This window comes from Phyllobates terribilis, unplaced genomic scaffold (genome assembly GCF_046119375.1).
Source record: "Phyllobates terribilis strain yellow unplaced genomic scaffold, ASM4611937v1 Scaffold_2__4_contigs__length_985480577, whole genome shotgun sequence".
Taxonomy (NCBI): Eukaryota; Metazoa; Chordata; class Amphibia; order Anura; family Dendrobatidae; genus Phyllobates; species Phyllobates terribilis.
Window position 1 is genome coordinate 934,357,330 of NW_027362762.1, and position 21,944 is coordinate 934,379,273.

Here is a 21,944-nt window from a genome sequence, read left to right on the forward strand (position 1 = left end):
GAGAGAGACGGGGGGCGAGAGAGAGAGAGACGGGGGGCGAGAGAGAGAGACGGGGGGCGAGAGAGAGAGACGGGGGGCGAGAGAGAGAGACGGGGGGGCGAGAGAGAGAGACGGGGGGCGAGAGAGAGAGAGACGGGGGGCGAGAGAGAGACGGGGGGCGAGAGAGAGAGACGGGGGGCGAGAGAGAGAGAGACGGGGGGCGAGAGAGAGAGACGGGGGGCGAGAGAGAGAGACGGGGGGCGAGAGAGAGAGACGGGGGGCGAGAGAGAGAGACGGGGGGCGAGAGAGAGAGGACGGGGGGCGAGAGAGAGAGACGGGGGGCGAGAGAGAGAGACGGGGGGCGAGAGAGAGAGACGGGGGGCGAGAGAGAGAGACGGGGGGCGAGAGAGAGAGACGGGGGGCGAGAGAGAGAGACGGGGGGCGAGAGAGAGAGACGGGGGGCGAGAGAGAGAGACGGGGGGCGAGAGAGAGAGACGGGGGGCGAGAGAGAGAGACGGGGGGCGAGAGAGAGAGAGACGGGGGGCGAGAGAGAGAGACGGGGGGCGAGAGAGAGAGACGGGGGGCGAGAGAGAGAGACGGGGGGCGAGAGAGAGAGAGACGGGGGGCGAGAGAGAGAGACGGGGGGCGAGAGAGAGAGACGGGGGGCGAGAGAGAGAGACGGGGGGCGAGAGAGAGAGACGGGGGGCGAGAGAGAGAGACGGGGGGCGGAGAGAGAGACGGGGGAGAGAGAGAGACGGGGGGCGAGAGAGAGAGACGGGGGGCGAGAGAGAGAGACGGGGGGCGGAAGAGAGAGAGAGACGGGGGGCGAGAGAGAGAGACGGGGGGCGAGAGAGAGAGACGGGGGGCGAGAGAGAGAGACGGGGGGCGAGAGAGAGAGACGGGGGGCGAGAGAGAGAGACGGGGGGCGAGAGAGAGAGACGGGGGGCGAGAGAGAGAGACGGGGGGCGAGAGAGAGAGAGACGGGGGGCGAGAGAGAGAGACGGGGGGCGAGAGAGAGAGACGGGGGGCGAGAGAGAGAGACGGGGGGCGAGAGAGAGAGAGGAGACGGGGGGCGAGAGAGAGAGAGACGGGGGGCGAGAGAGAGAGACGGGGGCGAGAGAGAGAGACGGGGGCGAGAGAGAGAGAGACGGGGGGCGAGAGAGAGAGAGACGGGGGGCGAGAGAGAGCGGGGGAGAGAGAGAGACGGGGGCGAGAGAGAGAGAGAGACGGGGGGCGAGAGAGAGAGAGACGGGGGGGCGAGAGAGAGAGAGACGGGGGGCGAGAGAGAGAGAGACGGGGGGCGAGAGAGAGAGACGGGGGGCGAGAGAGAGAGACGGGGGCGAGAGAGAGAGAGACGGGGGGCGAGAGAGAGAGAGACGGGGGGCGAGAGAGAGAGAGACGGGGGGCGAGAGAGAGAGAGACGGGGGGCGAGAGAGAGAGAGACGGGGGGCGAGAGAGAGAGAGACGGGGGGCGAGAGAGAGAGACGGGGGGCGAGAGAGAGAGAGAGACGGGGGGCGAGAGAGAGAGAGACGGGGGGCGAGAGAAGAGAGAACGGGGGGCGAGAGAGAGAGAGACGGGGGGCGAGAGAGAGAGAGACGGGGGGCGAGAGAGAGAGAGACGGGGGGCGAGAGAGAGAGAGACGGGGGGCGAGAGAGAGAGAGACGGGGGGCGAGAGAGAGAGAAGACGGGGGGCGAGAGAGAGAGAGAGACGGGGGGCGAGAGAGAGAGAGACGGGGGGCGAGAGAGAGAGAGACGGGGGGCGAGAGAGAGAGAGAGACGGGGGGCGAGAGAGAGAGAGAGACGGGGGGCGAGAGAGAGAGAGAGACGGGGGGCGAGAGAGAGAGAGACGGGGGGCGAGAGAGAGAGACGGGGGGCGAGAGAGAGAGAGACGGGGGGCGAGAGAGAGAGAGAGACGGGGGGCGAGAGAGAGAGAGACGGGGGGCGAGAGAGAGAGAGACGGGGGGCGAGAGAGAGAGAGACGGGGGGCGAGAGAGAGAGAGAGACGGGGGGCGAGAGAGAGAGAGACGGGGGCGAGAGAGAGAGAGAGGCGACGGGGGCGGAGAGAGAGAGAGAGACGGGGGGCGAGAGAGAGAGAGAGACGGGGGGCGAGAGAGAGAGAGAGACGGGGGGCGAGAGAGAGAGAGAGACGGGGGGCGAGAGAGAGAGAGAGAACGGGGGGCGAGAGAGAGAGAGACGGGGGGCGAGAGAGAGAGAGAGACGGGGGGCGAGAGAGAGAGAGAGAGAGACGGGGGGCGAGAGAGAGAGAGACGGGGGGCGAGAGAGAGAGACGGGGGCGAGAGAGAGAGACGGGGGGCGAGAGAGAGAGAGAGAGACGGGGGGCGAGAGAGAGAGAGACGGGGGGCGAGAGAGAGAGACGGGGGGCGAGAGAGAGAGAGACGGGGGGCGAGAGAGAGAGAGACGGGGGGCGAGAGAGAGAGAGAGACGGGGGCGAGAGAGAGAGAGACGGGGGGCGAGAGAGAGAGAGACGGGGGGCGAGAGAGAGAGAGAGACGGGGGGCGAGAGAGAAGAGACGGGGGGCGAGAGAGAGAGACGGGGGGCGAGAGAGAGAGACGGGGGGCGAGAGAGAGAGAGAGACGGGGGGCGAGAGAGAGAGAGAGACGGGGGGCGAGAGAGAGAGAGAAGAGACGGGGGGCGAGAGGGAGAGAGACGGGGGGGCGAGAGAGAGAGAGAGACGGGGGGCGAGAGAGAGAGAGAGAACGGGGGGCGAGAGAGAGAGAGAGACGGGGGGCGAGAGAGAGAGACGGGGGCGAGAGAGAGAGACGGGGGCGAGAGAGAGAGACGGGGGGCGAGAGAGAGAGACGGGGGCGAGAGAGAGAGACGGGGGGCGAGAGAGAGAGAGAGACGGGGGGCGAGAGAGAGAGAGAGACGGGGGGCGAGAGAGAGAGAGAACGGGGGGCGAGAGAGAGAGAGAGACGGGGGGCGAGAGAGAGAGAGACGGGGGGCGAGAGAGAGAGAGACGGGGGGCGAGAGAGAGAGAGAGACGGGGGGCGAGAGAGAGAGAGAGAGACGGGGGGCGAGAGAGAGAGAGAGACGGGGGGCGAGAGAGAGAGAGACGGGGGGCGAGAGAGAGAGAGAGACGGGGGGCGAGAGAGAGAGAGAGACGGGGGGCGAGAGAGAGAGAGAGACGGGGGGCGAGAGAGAGAGAGAGACGGGGGGCGAGAGAGAGAGAGACGGGGGGCGAGAGAGAGAGAGAGAGACGGGGGGCGAGAGAGAGAGAGACGGGGGGCGAGAGAGAGAGAGACGGGGGGCGAGAGAGAGAGAGAGACGGGGGGCGAGAGAGAGAGACGGGGGGCGAGAGAGAGAGAGAGACGGGGGGCGAGAGAGAGAGACGGGGGGCGAGAGAGAGAGAGACGGGGGGCGAGAGAGAGAGAGAGACGGGGGGCGAGAGAGAGAGAGACGGGGGGCGAGAGAGAGAGAGACGGGGGGCGAGAGAGAGAGAGAGACGGGGGGCGAGAGAGAGAGAGAGACGGGGGGCGAGAGAGAGAGAGAGAGACGGGGGCGAGAGAGAGAGAGAGACGGGGGGCGAGAGAGAGAGAGAGACGGGGGGCGAGAGAGAGAGAGACGGGGGGCGAGAGAGAGAGAGACGGGGGGCGAGAGAGAGAGAGACGGGGGGCGAGAGAGAGAGAGACGGGGGGCGAGAGAGAGAGAGACGGGGGCGAGAGAGAGAGAGACGGGGGCGAGAGAGAGAGACGGGGGGCGAGAGAGAGAGAGACGGGGGGCGAGAGAGAGAGAGACGGGGGGCGAGAGAGAGAGAGACGGGGGGCGAGAGAGAGAGAGACGGGGGGCGAGAGAGAGAGAGACGGGGGGCGAGAGAGAGAGAGACGGGGGGCGAGAGAGAGAGAGACGGGGGCGAGAGAGAGAGAGAGACGGGGGGCGAGAGAGAGAAGAGACGGGGGGCGAGAGAGAGAGAGAGACGGGGGGCGAGAGAGAGAGAAGACGGGGGCGAGAGAGAGAGAGACGGGGGCGAGAGAGAGAGAGAGACGGGGGCGAGAGAGAGAGAGACGGGGGCGAGAGAGAGAGAGACGGGGGCGAGAGAGAGAGAACGGGGGCGAGAGAGAGAGAGACGGGGGGCGAGAGAGAGAGAGACGGGGGGCGAGAGAGAGAGAGACGGGGGGCGAGAGAGAGAGAGACGGGGGGCGAGAGAGAGAGAGACGGGGGGCGAGAGAGAGAGAGACGGGGGGCGAGAGAGAGAGAGAGACGGGGGGCGAGAGAGAGAGAGACGGGGGGCGGAGAGAGAGAGAGGACGGGGGGCGAGAGAGAGAGAGAGAGAGAGACGGGGGGCGAGAGAGAGAGAGACGGGGGGCGAGAGAGAGAGACGGGGGCGAGAGAGAGAGACGGGGGCGAGAGAGAGAGACGGGGGCGAGAGAGAGAGACGGGGGCGAGAGAGAGAGACGGGGGCGAGAGAGAGAGACGGGGGCGAGAGAGAGAGACGGGGGCGAGAGAGAGAGACGGGGGCGAGAGAGAGAGACGGGGGCGAGAGAGAGAGACGGGGGCGAGAGAGAGAGACGGGGGCGAGAGAGAGAGAGACGGGGGGCGAGAGAGAGAGAGACGGGGGCGAGAGAGAGAGAGACGGGGGGCGAGAGAGAGAGAGAGACGGGGGGCGAGAGAGAGAGACGGGGGGCGAGAGAGAGAGAGAGACGGGGGCGAGAGAGAGAGACGGGGGCGAGAGAGAGAGACGGGGGCGAGAGAGAGAGACGGGGCGAGAGAGAGAGACGGGGGCGAGAGAGAGAGACGGGGGCGAGAGAGAGAGACGGGGGCGAGAGAGAGAGACGGGGGCGAGAGAGAGAGACGGGGGCGAGAGAGAGATGGGACAGAGCTGAGAGGAAGGCAAGACTCCCGAAAGGACTTTTACTGCCAAAATTGTGCCCCGCAACATCCCATCCCCACAAGCATCCTCCCCATCACACTTACTTTTTCTTGCTTTGGCAACACTAATTGTATTTTGGTCCTGTCAATAAAGCCTATTTGTATTGTATTGAATTGAATTGAATTGAGAGGGGAGAGAGAGGAGAGGGAGAGAGAAAAGAGATTTTAATTTTCGCCTTCTTTCAGAGTTCGGCCATCCTTTATTTTCAATTGCGTTCGGGTTCTGGTACCTGAACCAAACTTTTAAATAAAGTTGGGGTCAGGTACCAGAACCCGAACTTCCAGCGGTCTGCCCTTCCCTAGTTGCAATTGAAGGTAGCGGAAATTGCAGCCGTTTAACACTGAGATAGCGGCATTTAAGAGGTTGGAAATGCGGTGCGAATGGGAATGTCATGGTAGCCCAGGGTCTACTGAAGGTCCCTGCGTCTGCCATGTTCACCTATGAAGTCCAAGCTGTGTTTTGGTAATTTTTCAACGCACTTCAAAAATAAAAAACAAAAAACGAGCCCCGACGCATTTCTATCAATCGGAAAAGAAATTCATTATAGCTTTTGGAAAGCGAGAAGAAAGAAAATCAAAAGCGAAGAGCGACCCATTGAGACTGTCACCCCGGGACCCACATCAACCTGGAGTCGGTTTATACGGGCGTTATGGGGAAGATGCATCGATACTGGTGCAACCCTCACAGTCTGTGCCGTCCTGGATGTAGAAAAGACAAAATAAACATTCATGGATCTTATCTCCTCCCTGAGCGCTTAGACGAAGAATCTCAACAAAGGAAACAGTCGGGAACGATACTCCCCACTTAAGACTTCCTGCTATTTTGGCTAGGTCACTGGGGTTTGATAGAAAATAGAGCGGTCCTCATGGAAACACTGATTATATAGGCAGCTTGTTAAAGGCTCGGGAGTGATATGTAAACCAGCTGCTGCTGAAGCGGATGGAAAAAGTGTGCGGGATCCAAGAGCGCGGCTCATAGCAGCATTTACTCTATCACTTAGGTTCGGCACAGCGATTTACAAGCCGATTTCAGATAGGAGTTACACTTATGGAGACGGACACCGACTGTGCGAAACAATAAGAGCCATCGATGGGACGCAACCAAAGGGGTCCTACCCGGCATCTAAAGTTAAAGCTCATCCTAAAAGCCAAGTAGAAAACGAGCTTAACTTTTTCACCTATTCTGGTTGGAAGAAGCCATCACCTATTCACAAGAGATGTGACAATTAATTGATCAATGGGGTCTGACTGATGGCACCGCCACCGATCTCCGGGAAGGGTCACTTTTCTAGCAATCGAATGGAGCGTCAGTGTGCGTATGCGATCACCGCTTCATTCATTCTCTATGGGACAGCTGGAGAAAGAGTGCAGCGCTCCAGCAATCCCATAGAGAATGAATGAAGTAAGCGCACTGCCACTCCATTCTAAAGGAGAGAAAAGTGACCCGTTCCAGCGATCATGGAAACTATCATTACCCAACCGGAATAAAAAGGAGTCAACAACTCCTGTCTATATGGCCAATGAAGTCAAATTTTGAGACCCCAGTAAGGGCCGGAGAGTCGCACTGACAGACCCAACGAGAGATGACAACTTAGCGCATTCACATAATGGAGAGGTCTCCTAGGCCTTGTTCACGGTTAGAAAACCATTTTCTTAGAGCGCTGCGGTGAGGGAGGACGAACCACAGGTGAATGATGAAGAATAGTTTTGATAGCATAACTACGCGTTTCGGGGACGGCCCTGACAAGGTTTCTTCCTATGTCCATGGGTTGTGTGAATGACGCGACTACAGCAGAACTGCAATACCACAAGCAACCAGTGGACAGGTGTGGTGCTGTTTGGACACCAGTAGCCATGTTTTTCTAACCCTGTACAACCCCATTAATTTTACAAACAATTACGAAGGAAACAAACATGAAAACCCCCCCAATAAGCCCTGAGGACCCACACCTAATCCTCCGCAGCACCGAGGCTGCCAAGGCATGACAACAAAAAGAGGCTTCTTTCTATATCTCGCCCTGAAGCGGCCAGACATTGTGATTGCATAACCTAACCTCAGTCTCACGGAGTCAAGCCCTGCAATTTGGTTTTCCAATTACTTAGCAGTCGGCTGTGCCAAACAAAAAAGCTTGTAACGGCGTAAGGCCCGTCCTCGGAGAGATTTTTCCATTGACACACCTCTAATGAGCGAGCTCCCGCGATGATGACCTCATGGAAAATGTCACCGGTCCCTCTTCAATACCCGAGTTACAATGTTTGTTTCGGCTTCACACTTTCAGGAATGCGAGCCTGAGCAATTAAAAATTTATTTAATATTATATTCACATTACTTAGACAGAACTGGCGTATCCACTTGGCTCCGACACTGATAACTGACAGTAATTGACTAAAAGTTCCTAAAATAACTCCATCTTTCACCCACACCCACTTTTTATCACCCTCTCAATGAGAACATGGTTGTGCATTATGATTAAAACTTTCTTTCATAAACAGCGCCACCCCTGTCCACAGGCTTTGAGTGGTATTGCAGCTCAGCCATACTCCCTGCGAGGAGCAACCAGACGCATCTCTTTCTCAGAGAAAGCAGTCGAAACTTCTGCTTGCCGGGGCCAATATTCGTTTCTGCAGCCGGGGTTTGTTTTCTGCAGGAACCATGTGTCACCATTTTTGTGGATCTGGATTTGTTTTTTAGTTGTTTTTTTTTTTGCTGTAGTTTTTATTTGTACCATTTTGGGATACATTTGATGTTTTAATCACTTTTTATAGCAATTTTTTAGAAAGGTGCGACATCCGATCAATGACCCTTTTGGCTTTTGGATTTTTCTTCTTTTTTTTTTCCGATTTTTGCAGCTTTTTCCATATGGCTTAAATAATTTTATAATTTATAACATTGGACTATTGCACATATAGCAATCCCTGAACAGAGGAAGGATGGATGGACTTAAATACCTTTTGTTAGCAAATGATTGCTGCAGGTTAACCCCCTTAAAGGGAGTCTGTCAGCTCTTAATGACTTTTCAAACCAAGCACATTCGCTTGGTGCACCCTTGGTGTGGCCAAACAGTTCATTGCACCTTCCCATCTATTTGTTTTCCCTCTATCTGTATACTCCCCCATCTTTGATTGGCAGCTTTGACTTCATAGTGCCAAGAAAGGGAGAAGAAAGATGGAAAACAAGTTAAGTGGGAAGGTGCACTTAAATGTTTAGCCACACCAAGGGTGCACCAATAGCCTGTACTCTGAACAGTCATTGAGTCCCTTTAAATGCTGCAATTGGAGCTCTCTCTGGTCACTGCTGCTGGCTGTATGACACAGCCGTTTACTGTCAAGTGGGGAGCAGACACAACTACAGAGCCCGCTCCAATGGTAGTGAGCATGGGCGACCACTGACCCAAACTCAACAACCGCGTAGACACAGATGAGGCCGTTGAGTTCAGGTCGGGAGACCCGCAGCCAGTCCGTACATGGACAGTGGACAGACGTCTATGTTCGGCTCTAAAGTGACATCCCCTTTAAGGCTACAGCTAGACTCAAACTTTAGGCACGGTACTAAATGTGACACAGTGGATTTTGGACCTGATCAAGTTGGCGAGCCAACGGGTGCGATGCCCTGACTGCAGCCCGTCCTCCTCTCACACCGGCCTTAAAAGGGATTTCCATTATACTAAACTAATAACATATCACTAAAAAGGTATACAGCCTTGTCACTAAAGTTATTGAACAGTCCAAACTAAGGTTAAGGGACCCTTTTTATTTCTTTTTTCTATGTGATTTTTGTAGTTTTAAAAAGGCAAAAAATAAATAAACCTGCATTTCAGATATTTATTAAGGAAAAAAATAAAGTCATAGGCATTTAAAATAATGGAAACTAGCCGTGAATGGAAGGACTATCTGCACGTATCTGTTTAGATTTCCATACTGAGAAGGTCATCATATGGAAATAGGCTGGAAAAATCATGTCTGGCAGAAAAATGTGACCATCGAGATGAGTCCTCTGTATACAAAGAGCAAATCTGGGTAACAGAGCACGACAGATCTCTGATGGAATATTCTGTGCACACCTAATGGTTATAACACCCAACATCTGCACAGAGTGAGTGGAGACGATCCCGGTAGGCAGTACAGGAAGATGAAGGCTACTGGAATTATTACATGGACTGATAACTGGCCGAGCGAGCGTTACTTCCTGATTATTCCCAATCTTTAGCCAATAATCAGGACTGATCAGAAAGGAACACTACCTACCATCAAGGAAAGCCCCCTCGTGGCGGGCTGCCAGCCGTCGAGCAGAGCCCCCTCGTGGCGGGCTGCCAGCCGTCGAGCAGAGCCCCCTCGTGGCGGGCTGCCAGCCGTCGAGCAGAGCCCCCTCGTGGCGGGCTGCCAGCCGTCGAGCAGAGCCCCCTCGTGGCGGGCTGCCAGCCGTCGAGCAGAGCCCCCTCATGACGGGCTGCCAGCCGTCGAGCAGAGCCCCCTCATGACGGGCTGCCAGCCGTCGAGCAGAGCCCCCTCATGACGGGCTGCCAGCCGTCAAGCAGAGTCCCCTCATGACGGGCTGCCAGCCGTCGAGCAGAGCCCCCTCATGACGGGCTGCCAGCCGTCAAGCAGAGTCCCCTCCCACCCTCCTGTGGCTCAGCCATTGAGCCGAGCCCCCCCCCACTGTGGCCCAGCCGTCAAGCCGAGTTTTCCCCCCTCCCGCCCCCCGTGGCCCAGCCGTCGAGTTGAGTCGCCTTACGCCAGGCTGCCAACTGATGAACCCCCCGTCGCGGTCTAGCAGCAGTAGCGTCAAGCCCATGGCAGACTACCAGCAGTCGAGTCGGGCCCCCTAACTCGTGGCTGGTTACCAACTGTTGAGCCTGCCGACAAGATGCAACGGGTATGGGGACCAAACGATCAATAATCTGTTACAATCTCATCCACTTTGCTTTAATTAAATGTAATACGTTGCAGGTTTTCTGCCCCATGTGAATATACCTTAAAAAAAATGTAAGGGATACGGTAAAAAAAGCTCTGTACACCTCCCCCCAGTTATCACTCTTTCCTATGTTACCGCGGTTAGATTTATAAGCCGTAATGTAGCGAGGATTTTACGAGGGTGAATTACTAGGAACACATGGAAAATATGAGGTGAAACCCTCTGGCCCGGGGCCAGCCGGTAAACGATCCAGGTCAAGATCTGCAATAAATAAGAAGGCACTGATGCAGTCCTGCCGTCCGCACTCGCTCCCAGTGCTAGCGCCACACATTGCTGTCCTGCAGGTGATTTTCCATTCGGTGGGATTTTATGACGCCCCCCCAGTGCTTATATTTAAAAGGCTGCATTGTTAATTGTGAGGCCTGGAAAGTCCGATGGTGCTGACTCAGACATGGCGGTATCTTGGCCGCTTCTTGCACCGTGTCAGGTTTCTCGGTTAGAAGGAACAAAGCGTGTGACGCTGACTGTACTGTATGGTGCAAGCTCTGGTCACAAGCCGTGACTGGCAGCTCTATAGCAGTGAGTCTGCAGTATTGGAGAGGAACACAAAAATAGTTTACACGTGGGGGGCACTTATTTTTTTTCCCTTGCAACTGAAGAATAAAATGTAATTACACAAGTTTTTCAACCAGTTAAAGTCTAAGAAAAATCTGTTCTGTACTGAAGCCAACAATGGGTTAATCAGTAGGGAAAGAAATGCTGTACATTAATGGGTTATCCGATCCCCAGGATCCCTACTGGATAAAGGGCCGCTTGTCCCCATGGGGTTATGCTTCACACGGCAGCTCATCTAACACATCTAGGACGTTTAAAGAGTAACTGCAGGATAATATTTAAAAGGGACTGTCAGCAGAGAATGACTGTTCAAACCAAGCACAGGCGCTCTGTGCACCCTTAGAGTGGCTAAAGATTTAAGTGCACCTTCCCACCTACTTATTTTCCATCTATCTCCACCCTTCTCTGGCTCTATCAAGCCAGAGTCGTCAATCTCAGGGGTGGGGGGGTGGGGCGAAGGGAGGTGGAGGCAAAACAAGCAGGTGGGATGGTGCACTTAAATCTTTATGCCGCACTAAGGGTGCACAGAGCGCCTGTGCTTGGTTTGAACAGTCATTCTCTGCTGACAGAGTCTCTTTAAAGCATTTCATTTGTGGTCAGTCCCAAATCTATCATGAGAAATGGGACCGGACAGGAATGAAGAAGTGGCCGCGCATGCACAGCTCTCTCCATTAACTTCTATGGGATCCGGGAATGAAGAAGTGGCCGCGCATGCACAGCTCTCTCCATTACCTTCTAAGGGATCCGGGAATGAAGAAGTGGCTGCACATGCACAGCTCTCTCCATTAACTTCTATGGGATCCGGGAATGAAGAAGTGGCCGTGCATGCAAAGCTCTCTCCATTAACTTCTATGGAGTCCGGGAATGAAGAAGTGGGCGCGCATGCACAGCTCTCTCCATTACCTTCTATGGGGTCTGGGAATTAATAAGTTACCGCATATGCACAGCTCTCTCTATTACCTTCTATGGGGTCCGGGAATGAAGAAGTGGCCACGTATGTACAGCTCTCTCCATTACCTTCTATGGGGTCCAGGAATAAAGAAGTTACCGCATATGCACAGCTCTCTCTATTACCTTCTATGGGGTCCGGGAATGAAGAAGTGGCCGTGCATGCACAGCTCTCTCCATTAACTTCTATGGGGTCTGGGAATGAAGAAGTGGCCATGCATGCACAGCCCTCTCCATTAACTTCTATGAGGTCCCGGAATGAAGTAGTGGCCGTGCATGCACAGCTCTCTCCATTAACTTCTATGGGATCCGGGAATGAAGTAGTGGCCGTGCATGCACAGCTCTCTCCATTAACTTCTATGGGATCCGGGAATGAAGAAGTGGCCGAGCATGCACAGCAATCTCCATTAACTTCTATGGGAGTTGTTTATAGTTTTGACCAATCCTATCGTTTTGGGTGGACAGCTCCCATTCATACAAAGGTGGTTTAGTCTAATCCTATAGCCATGCTACTGTCCTTTTGTCCCATTACTTCTTTCTACCCTATCGAATGAAAAGTAACAGATAGAGCCTGCAAACATCCAGGCTTCAGACTACACTGGGTTTGCTTGTAGTCTGTTACCGTGGAGACATAGAAAAAAAAAATTCTACTCTATTTGCAAAGTTATTTTACTTCTATATGGCAAACGTTGAACATACACGGTGCTTAGGAAAGTGTATTAACAAGTTGCTCTGATACATAAAATCTGACTATGGACAGGAAGCCAGCAATATACGATACACAAGGTATAAGAAAGCCGTCGTTTGCCGCCTTCTTCAGGTGGCTTCTTAGCCTCTCATCTTGTTTTGTGCTCGAGTTTTTTATTAGCTTGTAGGGATGGAAAGAAATTGTAAAACAATTGACGGGAGTAAAACATGTCCTGGGCAGAGTCCAGGAGGGCAGGAAGGGTCAATGAATCCCTCCGATGGAAAACAAACACAGAGGTCTGACCTTCATCCCAGATGATGGAAGGTGGAAAAAGAAATGTCAGCAACGAGGCGCAGATGGCCGGGAGAACAGCTCAGCGCTCAACATGGGCGACACGGGAGTCATCTCAATGAGACAACGCCTTCGAAGTCCGTGAGAAATATCTACAGAGAGCATGGAGTCAGGAATCACCGGTCAGATTTTCACGGCACATGGTTTTCCATAAAAGATGGAGTAAAAAGATAAATCGGTCATGTTCAGACGGAACCGAGAAGTAGAGACCGGCCAGGACGGGAGACCATCAGAATGGGAGCGGTGGGGATCGAAGTTGGTTTATGTATTTTTAACCCTGTCTGAGCGTTTTTATTTTTCATCTGCTGGACGACCCCTTTAAAGGACACAATGCCGCCATTGTTGATTGTAAAGCTACGTTCACACGTTGCATTTCTGCAGCCACCCGCATATGTTTAATAAAGTTGCTTAGATTTACCAAAAACGCAACTTTCTCATTGATTTCTATGGGTGAAAAACGCTGTCAAAATGCTCAATGACTTGACATGCTGCAGATTTAGAAAACGCAGCAGTTTTCCAATTAAGTCAGGAAAAAAAAAAAAAAAGTGCGTGCATGAGATTTCTGAAATCTCAAAGCTTTTGCTGAAACTGTAAAAAGCAGCTTTTAATTTGCATTAAAAACACTGGGGAAAAAAATGCAACGTGTGAACGGAGCCTAATGTTTGCAGCTTTTTTTTTACAGCTCTGAGATCTCAGGAATCTCACGCATGCGCTTGTTTTTTTTCTTGATCGCATTTGAGAACTGCTGCATTTTTGAAAGCTGCAGCGTGTCAAGTTTTTCAGCACTTTTGCAGCTTTTTTTAACAACCATCGAAAGCAATGAGAAAGTGAAAAAAACCACCACAAAAAAATTGCAAAAAATTCTTTTGCGGTGTTTTTGGGTGAATAAAACATATACCGTAGACAAATCACATGAAATCAGCACTAAAAATGCAACAAAACCTGGTTCTGAACGTAGTGTCTGAACATTGCCTAAGACAGCGCTTATCCATGGGAGTTTATATACAGATCACTCACATGCAGAACATCCCGTAGGACGGAGCTCTGCACCAGGTGCCGCAGCAGAACGCGCCCCGCTCCGTAAACCAAAAACATGTTGTTCATTCTGTGGTTAGTGGGGGCTGGTGTGCTGCCTATGATGTGCTGCCTAGAGTAAATTCACAAAGAACTGACTAATCTTAGCTTCAAAAGTCAGAGCCAGCTAAATATATGTTCTGAGGCTGCGTGCACCATCAAAGGAGAGGAGGGCGCTGTATCCAGCCCTGAAGAGCTCCATAATGACAGACCGTCCATGGGAAAGGAACAGCTGGAATCAGCGCCGCTCACATCTGCTGCATCCACAGAGTGGATGATTGGAAGAGGGGTCTTAATCTTGTCCATAAAGACCACCAATCAATAATATTATACAGCGTGGGGACTCGGGAGGAACGATCTTTTGCTTTGCAGGGGGGACGATGTGCTGCCAGGATCAAGGATTTCTTGGCTGCGTAAATCAGTCAATCGCACAGACACTGATTAGGATTAGGCTTCCTTCTGAAAGCTCCGCCAATCATCGGGCTGTTTTGGCTCCGTTCACACTTTGTGGCTGCCGTGCATTTTATTTGCGGTAATAAAAATGCAAAGATTTAAAAAAAAAAAAAAAAAATCTTTAATTTTATAGGAAGAAAATGAATCAGTTTGTGGGAGGAATGGAGTGGTGGGAGGAGGGGGATGCAGCTGAAGCTTCCTTGTCTCCCAGTATTTGGTAAATACAGGCGCATAAATGGAAACTTCAGCTGCATCCCCCTCTTCCCACCACTCCATTCCTCCCACAAACTGATTCATTTGCTTCCTATAAATGAAAGATTTTTTTTTTTTAAAGTCCTGGTCGCCCCATTTCTAGGCGTCTCTAGAGCTGTCACTTCAGGTCGCTATACCCTGTTTCGGGTTTGTGTCTGTAATATGGGTGCATAAATACGCCCGTCTGATTTGCTTAGGGTTGATTGGTGGGGGGCACAATCCCAAAGCCTGTGGTGCTCTAACAAGTGTATCATCATCTTCTTTTATTTTTATGGGCATAGCGCCACCTTTAACATTGTGGCCATGCCTGGTACTGCAGCTCAGTCTCATTCACCAGTCAAACATTTATTAAAGCAAAAAAAAAAACCATGTGTAAAATTTGACAACATGTCCCCTAGGAATCTATGGGCACAGTCTACGGATCGGTAAATCCGGAATACAATGGGGTGCATAAGACAACAGGGTGGGAGCAGACACGATAGGGGCAAAACACCACACCATCATGGCGTCTGGATGTCCGGCACGTGGCCATATTTGCTCTGTTTTATTAGACATTTCAAGAAAGTCTGAAACGCGTTGTTCGCCTTTTTTAGTTTACAAGTGTGGGGGGGGCGCTCCCAGGCACAAGACACCCGAAAGATATACAAGAAGTGCATAAAACCTGATGACCATGACAACCGCCCAAGAGAGGTAACAGGAATAACGGAGCGGCCGTACGAGTGCCAGCGATCCCTCAGCCTCCCCAGAAACAGAAGATCTACCAAGTGCAGACTTCAGATCTAATAAAAAAATGATTTCCGTCATTAACCCAGGAGCAGCGCTCGGAATCACTCAGTAATGGAATCGGACCGGACTTGTTTCCACCGATCGTCTGTAAATTATGAGTTTTCCAATAATATTAAATGGAACAATTTCAGGGGAGGAATAAATCCAGTGACGGATAAATGGACGCAACCTGGAAAATGGAAAGGAAAAATGTCACAACGGTCGAAGGTCCGGAGGGGAAAAAGTCACTAATTAAAGGGAAACTCTGATAAACGTTCATAATTAATGATATTGGCCAGTGGTGGGTGAGGCGGGACCCACAATTAGGTCGAGGGGCAAGAAAACGGCCGGCCCGTCACCTGTTTATGGCAACCTGGGCGTCAGGCACATGCCACTTTCTTGTGACTCGGTCGCACGTGCCTCCATGTCGTATCGGTCAGGGGCTAGAAAGCTGGGGGTTGCAGTTTGGGCATTCAGTCTCTAAAAGGTTCTCCATCACTGGCCTGAGGTGTTGGTCCACAATGGGAGGTGGGCAGAGCTGATGATGCCCAGGTACCTGCCAGGACAAGGGTCCGATAGCTGCCAGCCGTGCATTCGCCCTGGGGGGCACCCGTCAATGAGACATCATAAGAGTCGCTCAACTTCCAAAGAGGCACTCAATAGAGCCACCCTCCATTAAAAGGTGCATTCCCGTCTTAGAAATTCATGACAAAACCACTTCTGGGGTAGACACCCATCTCCAAAACAGAGGTCCCCGGACCTCCACACCACCGGGTGAACGTGCCGCATCCATGCAGGACTGAGAGAAGAGCTGGCCGCGTGTGCGACTCACTTCTATGAGAGTCAGCAGAGCAGACATCTTGGCCAATTTCAGGACTCCCATAGGGCACGAGCACAACCCCCTCATCATTCAGTCCCCACCTGACCACGGTGGCTGGCGACTCCCCCACTGTTCTAGAGACGTAGGACCCACATCTACATGTCCTGTGGATAGGCTATAAATATTCCCCTTTAGCCGCCGGGGCGGTACCATGTCCGGAGCACCACGTCCACCACACCTCCCCATTGGGAGAACCCCATTCTGAAGGTGGATGTGGGTCCTTCAACACATATACCAAAATCTTGAATGGAGAAGTAAGTACACCCCCAGATCTGCCCACTTTTTGGGCAGAGTTCATGTAAACCTCGTCCCTTTTTGGATTATTTCCCAAAATCCTGAAGTCACAGCAGACTATGGTGGCATGTAAGAGCCGGCGGGAATATATCGCGCCTATCTCCACTGAAAGAACCTTTTCACAACATTTATCCCTTTAATCTGGCATCTGGTAATCCGGGACCTGAAAGATTGCAGCAAACTAAGCGCAAGTGACAGAAGAAAGAGTTAAATTTACCGATGATGAAGGCTGAAGAGGAGGGAGAGAGAAGACGAGAAACCATTAACGTCCCCCCTTGCCCCCCGTGTTAATATTTAATGCAGGAAATATTTATTTTCTCCCATTAGGAGATTTCAGACGCTCTCGGTCGGATTTCCTCGCACACTGATCCACAATCCAGCTGTAACGTAGCGTCGACTGATTTAAAGGGCCAGCGCCTTCAGACAACTTTTTTTTCCTGAGAGGTCATATGAAAGGGTTTATTTATTTATCTCACTTATAGGGTTAACCCCATTCGATAGGTCCATAGTGATGTATATTCGCACCCCTGTGTGTGTCACTATTTCTATATTTTGCAAATCTTGGGGACAAATGGATTTTTAATAACATGCAAACGCACAAGTATGACCACTGCGGTAATAAGTACCGTACATCTCACCTCTAATGCACTGCCATTAAACAAAATAATAAAGCAGATGGCGCCCCCTACTGCGAATACACTTGCACTACAATAACTAGAATTACTAACAAAGCCAATAGCATGCTCACATAGCGCCCTCTAGTGTTCATGGCGATATCCTCCAGACTTTCAGATATTATATGAAGGGTTAAAAAGAGTTGTCCGCTACTGAACAACCCCCTCCCCTTTCTAAAAGGGGGTTTACAGTTTGGCAGAATAAAACAAAAAACAAACTCCGCTTTACTCACCCTCCCTGGGTCCGGTGCGGAGTCTCTGCTGCTCACAGTGTCCATTATAGTCTGTAGCATTAATGATATGTCAACAGCGCTGCAGACAATCAGTGAGCTCAGTGGCTCGTGCCGCCATTTTAACGCTGCAGACAATACCAGACAATGGGAACAGCGGCAGAGACTCTGACCGGTGCTGGACCAGGAGGGGGTGAGGAAAAACATTATTTTCACACATATTATTGATTTATAAAATAAAAATGGTTACTCGTTAAATACATATAACAAAGGAGACATATCCCCTCCCCCGGACGCTGTGTCTCCTGATGCTCATCTGACCGCTGCAGCCCATCAGCAGCCACTGATAGGCTGCAGCGGTCACATGAGCTCCGGGAGAGAGAGCATGATCTTTGCTGGAATGGTGCTGGTCTGAGGGGGGTGCACTTTGATTTTTAATGTTACAAGGGGGGGTGACTAGTAAACAACAACCTTTAACCTCTTCCCTTCCGAGCGATTTTTTTTGCGTAATTTTTCTCCTCCTTTCTTCGATTAGTCATAACTTTTTCTTAGTAAATACATGCATTTAAAAAAAATTCAAACAGTTTTGGGGGCTTTTTTTTTTTTTTTTTTTTTTTTTTACATTCTTCAATGTACCGCTCCTCTGTTATTCCTCCTGGAAATTTAGAAATAATTGTCCGGGTGTTACCACTCTCCTGATAAAAGTTAGCACTGACAGAACAGCATTAGATCTTGGAAGGCCACGCCCCATTGACAGGGGTAAATGGTAATTAATGTCAATTTATTAAGGACAAATGGTGACGCCCAGTTGTCCATTTAATTACCACATTTCTAAGAAGATGCAGATGTTATATAATGGGGAACACAAGCATTTACTGTAACAGTGATGTCAGGAGAGGCGACGGGTCCTTCTGCCGGTGCCCCCTCTGGGGGGCTGTGATTGGCATCCGCGTCTCGCAGAAGTTATAATTTCACAATCTTCCCTCCTGACGCGCGCTTATAATGAAGCTTTCCCAGTATGCATTGGTGCAGGGCAAAGGTCCCTTCCAGGTAACGGGTCACATCGGGGGACGCGAGGACGCACGCGGGGATCTATTTACTGGGCCTTTTAACCCCTCCCTGACTGGATGATTTTTTTTCTTTTTTTTTTGCTTAAACATATGGGTAAAATAACTTTTTTCCCTCGATGGGATTTTTACAGACCTGACTTTTTTTTTTTTAATTGGGAAAAGGGGTCAGGTGGGAAGTTAAAGGGGTATTCCCATCTCCATTATCCTATCCCAATATGTAGTAGGTGTAATAATAATATTAGCAATGTAGTGTAGTTCTTCTGATGATGAAATAGCTATGTCGCTTTCCTCATGTGCAGGGCATTGCAGGACCATAGGTATCCATGGTTACAACCACTAGCAACTAGCTAACTGACACTATATCAGTGGTCGTAACCATGGATACCTAAGCTACTGCAATGCCCTGCACATGAGGAAAGAGACGGCGAATCAGAAGAACTATACTACATTTCTAATTGGAGGTATTCGCTAATATTAGTATTATTACACCTACTACATATTGGGATAGGACCTTGGAGATAGGAATACCCCTTTAAAGGCACAGTCAAACGGCCGTATAAATCGGCTGGCAGTGCAGGGACTCTCCCGACCCAAGGCCGGTCCGTGCACTGGGGAACCCATGTTAACACTAATTACAGCGACTGTCCACCCTGGCACTGAAAAGTGACATTCGCCCTACCTGGTGGTCTCCGCAGTGATCGGTCGGACCCCCTGCCTCCACCGCGGTGGCCATCTTGGATGCAGGAGGGCACCAGGTAGGGCGACTATATGTATAAAATCAGTCTTCTGTGCCGGGGTGGAGGGGGCCCTTTAAGTCATATATTTCCAGGAGGAATAAAAGGAGGAACTGCACAATGGAAAATACTAAAATAATACTAAAAACAAAGCTCTGCTACAATAATTCCCCAGCGGGGGCACGTCAGGAGGGCGGGGGGCGCGTCAGGAGGGCGGGGGGCGCGTCGGGAGGGCGGGGGGCGCGTCGGGAGGGCGGGGGGCAGGGGGGCGCGTCAGGAGGGCAGGGGGGCGCGTCAGGAGGGCGGGAGGCAGGGGGCGCGTCAGGAGGGCAGGGGGGCGCGTCAGGAGGGCAGGGGGCGCGTCAGGAGGGCAGGGGGGCGCGTCAGGAGGGCAGGGGGGCGCGTCAGGAGGGCAGGGGCCCCTTTTTGTAGGATAATCACATTTTTTGTGACCCCGCAGTAAGGGCTTCTTGCACTGGGGGGGCGTCATCTGCACCTGGGCATCTCCCCATCCCCCCATACTGCAGCCTGCACTCACCCTGCAGCGGACATCATAGAAGACCCCGACCTCCAGGTTGCAGCAGATGATGGAGGTCGGCAGGGAGCGCAGGTCTATCTCCTCCATATCGATATCCAGGAAATCCCAGTCGTTTCCGGCCAGCTGAGAGCAGGGGGCCTCCTCACACACCCCGAGGTGGGCAGCGAACTCCCGCAAGGCCTGGTCCATGACGTCAGCAGCTGTAGCAGCAGGGACGTCAATCACGATGACATCACTGACGGAAACCTGTCTGCGGCGGCCGGAACATCGCCCGATGCAATGTGTCAACTTCTTACTGCACGCTGACGTCACGGCGCCGCCGCAGCGACACCTGCTGGGCACTGCTGTCAACTACCACTGCAGAGCTGTCTCCTTGGTTATGGCTTAGGCCGCAGCGACATCTGCTGTTGGAATGTAGTAAATACCGCTGCAGGATGATAGAGCGGACAGCGCTGTGACAACAGCGACACCTGCCGATGTCAAGTAAGAACTACAGCAGCTAAAACCGCACCTAAAAGTGAAATTTTGTATTATTATTATTGTTTATTATTATAGCTCCATTTATTCCATGGCACCATACATGTGAAAGGGGTATACAAAGCACAAGCAATTACAATAATTTTGAACAATACAAGTCAGCGAGTGGTACAGGAGGAGAGAGGACCCTGCCCGCGAGGGCTCACAATCTACAAGGGATGGGTGAGGATACAGTAGGTGAGGGTAGAGCTGGTCGTGCAGTGGTGTGGTGGAGCGGTTGTTACTGCAGGTTGTAGGCTTGTCGGAAGAGGTGGGTCTTCAGGTTTCTTTTGAAGGTTTCCACGGTAGGCGAGAGTCTGATGTGTTGGGGTAGAGGGTTCCAGAGTAGGGGGGATGCACGGGAGAAATCTTGTATGCGATTGTGGGAAGAGGAGATAAGAGGGGAGTAGAGAAGGAGATCTTGTGAGGATCGGAGGTTGCGTGCGGGTATGTACCGGGAGACTAGGTCAGAGATATATGGAGGAGACAGGTTGTGGATGGCTTTGTATGCCGTGGCTAAGGTTTTGAACTGGAGTCTCTGGGCAATGGGGAGCCAGTGAAGAGATTGACAGAGGGGAGAGGCCGGGGAATAGCGGGGGGACAGGTGGATTAGTCGAGCAGCAGAGTTTAGGATAGATTGGAGGGATGCGAGAGTGGTAGAAGGGAGACCGCAGAGCAGGAGGTTGCAGTAGTCAAGGCGGGAGATGATGAGGGCATGCACTAGTGTTTTTGCAGATTCATGGTTGAGGAATGTGCGGATCCGGGAGATATTTTTCAGTTGGAGTCGGCAGGAAATGGAAAGGGCTTGGATATGTGGTTTGAAGGAGAGATCAGAGTCCTGGGTTACCCCGAGGCAGCGAGCTTTCATGACCGGCGAGAGTGGGCAGCCATTGACTTTGATGGATAGGTCAGTTGGGGGGGTTGAGCGAGATGGGGAAAAGATGATGAATTCTGTTTTGTCCATGTTAAGTTTTAGAAATCTGTCAGAGAAGAAGGATGAGATGGCGGACAGACATTGTGGGATTTTGGTTGGTAGGGAGGAGATATCGGGTCCAGAGAGGTAGATCTGTGTGTCATCAGCTTAGAGGTGATACTGAAAGCCGTGAGACTCTATGAGTTGTCCCAGGTCAAAGGTGCAGATGGAGAAGAGCAGGGGTCCTAGAACTGAACCTTGGGGGACATCGACAGATAAGGGGCGAGATGAGGAGGTGGTACGTGAGTGGGAGACGCTGAATGTTCGGTCTGTTAGGTATGAGGAGATCCAGGATAGGGCCAAGTCTGTGATGCCGAGAGATGAGAGAGTCTGTAGTAAGAGGGAATGGTCCACTGTGTCAAAAGCAGATAACAGGTCCAGAAGGAGGAGGATGGAGTAGTGTCTCTTGGAATTGGCGGATAGTAGGTCGTTGGTGACTTTAGTCAGGGCTGTTTCAGTAGAATGGTGCGGTCGGAAGCCAGATTGTAAGCAGTCGAAGAGGGAGCAGGAGGAGAGGTGGGAGGACAGTTCAAGATGGACATGTTGTTCCAGTAGTTTTGAGGCATAGGGGAGAAGTGATATGTGGCGATAGCTATTCAGAGAGGATGGGTGAAGGGAGGGCTTTTTGAGGATGGGTGTGATCAAGGCATGTTTGAAGCATGAGGGGAAGACACCAGTTGTTAGTGAAAGGTTGAAAAGGTGGGTTAGGGTTGGGATGAAGACAGTGGTGAAGTTAGGGATGAGGTGGGACGGGATTGGGTCAAGTTTGCAGGTGGTGAGGTGTGATTTGGAGAGAAAAGAGGAAACTTGATCTTCTGTAATGGTGGAGAATGTGGTTTTGGAGGAGGAGGGTTGGGTAAATATGAGAAGGGGGTGTGGGGACTTTAGGCAAAAGCTTTGTCTAATGTTGTCAATCTTCTGCTTGAAGAATGAGGCAAAGTCTTCGGCTTAGATGAGAGGAGAGGGAGGAGGTGCTGGGGGACGGAGGAGAGAATTGAAAGTGTTGAATAGCTGTTTAGGGTTGTGAGACAGGGAGGATATGAGAGATGAGGTTTGTTTTGCTGCAGTGAGTGTGGACTTGAAAATAGTGAGGGACTGTTAGAATGCGAT

General features: G+C 52.2%; 1 protein-coding gene across 1 annotated transcript in view; it reads right to left on the reverse strand.

The window, feature by feature from the left end:
* RCAN1 (regulator of calcineurin 1) overlaps positions 1-19,684 on the reverse strand; it is a 95,879-nt gene extending 76,195 nt beyond the window's left edge. The window contains exon 1 of the mRNA XM_073668372.1: positions 19,346-19,684. Within this exon, the coding sequence (XP_073524473.1) occupies positions 19,346-19,534 (189 nt within the window). The 5' untranslated portion in view covers positions 19,535-19,684. The remainder of the gene's footprint in view (positions 1-19,345) is intronic.
* Between the last annotated feature and the right edge of the window lie 2,260 nt (positions 19,685-21,944).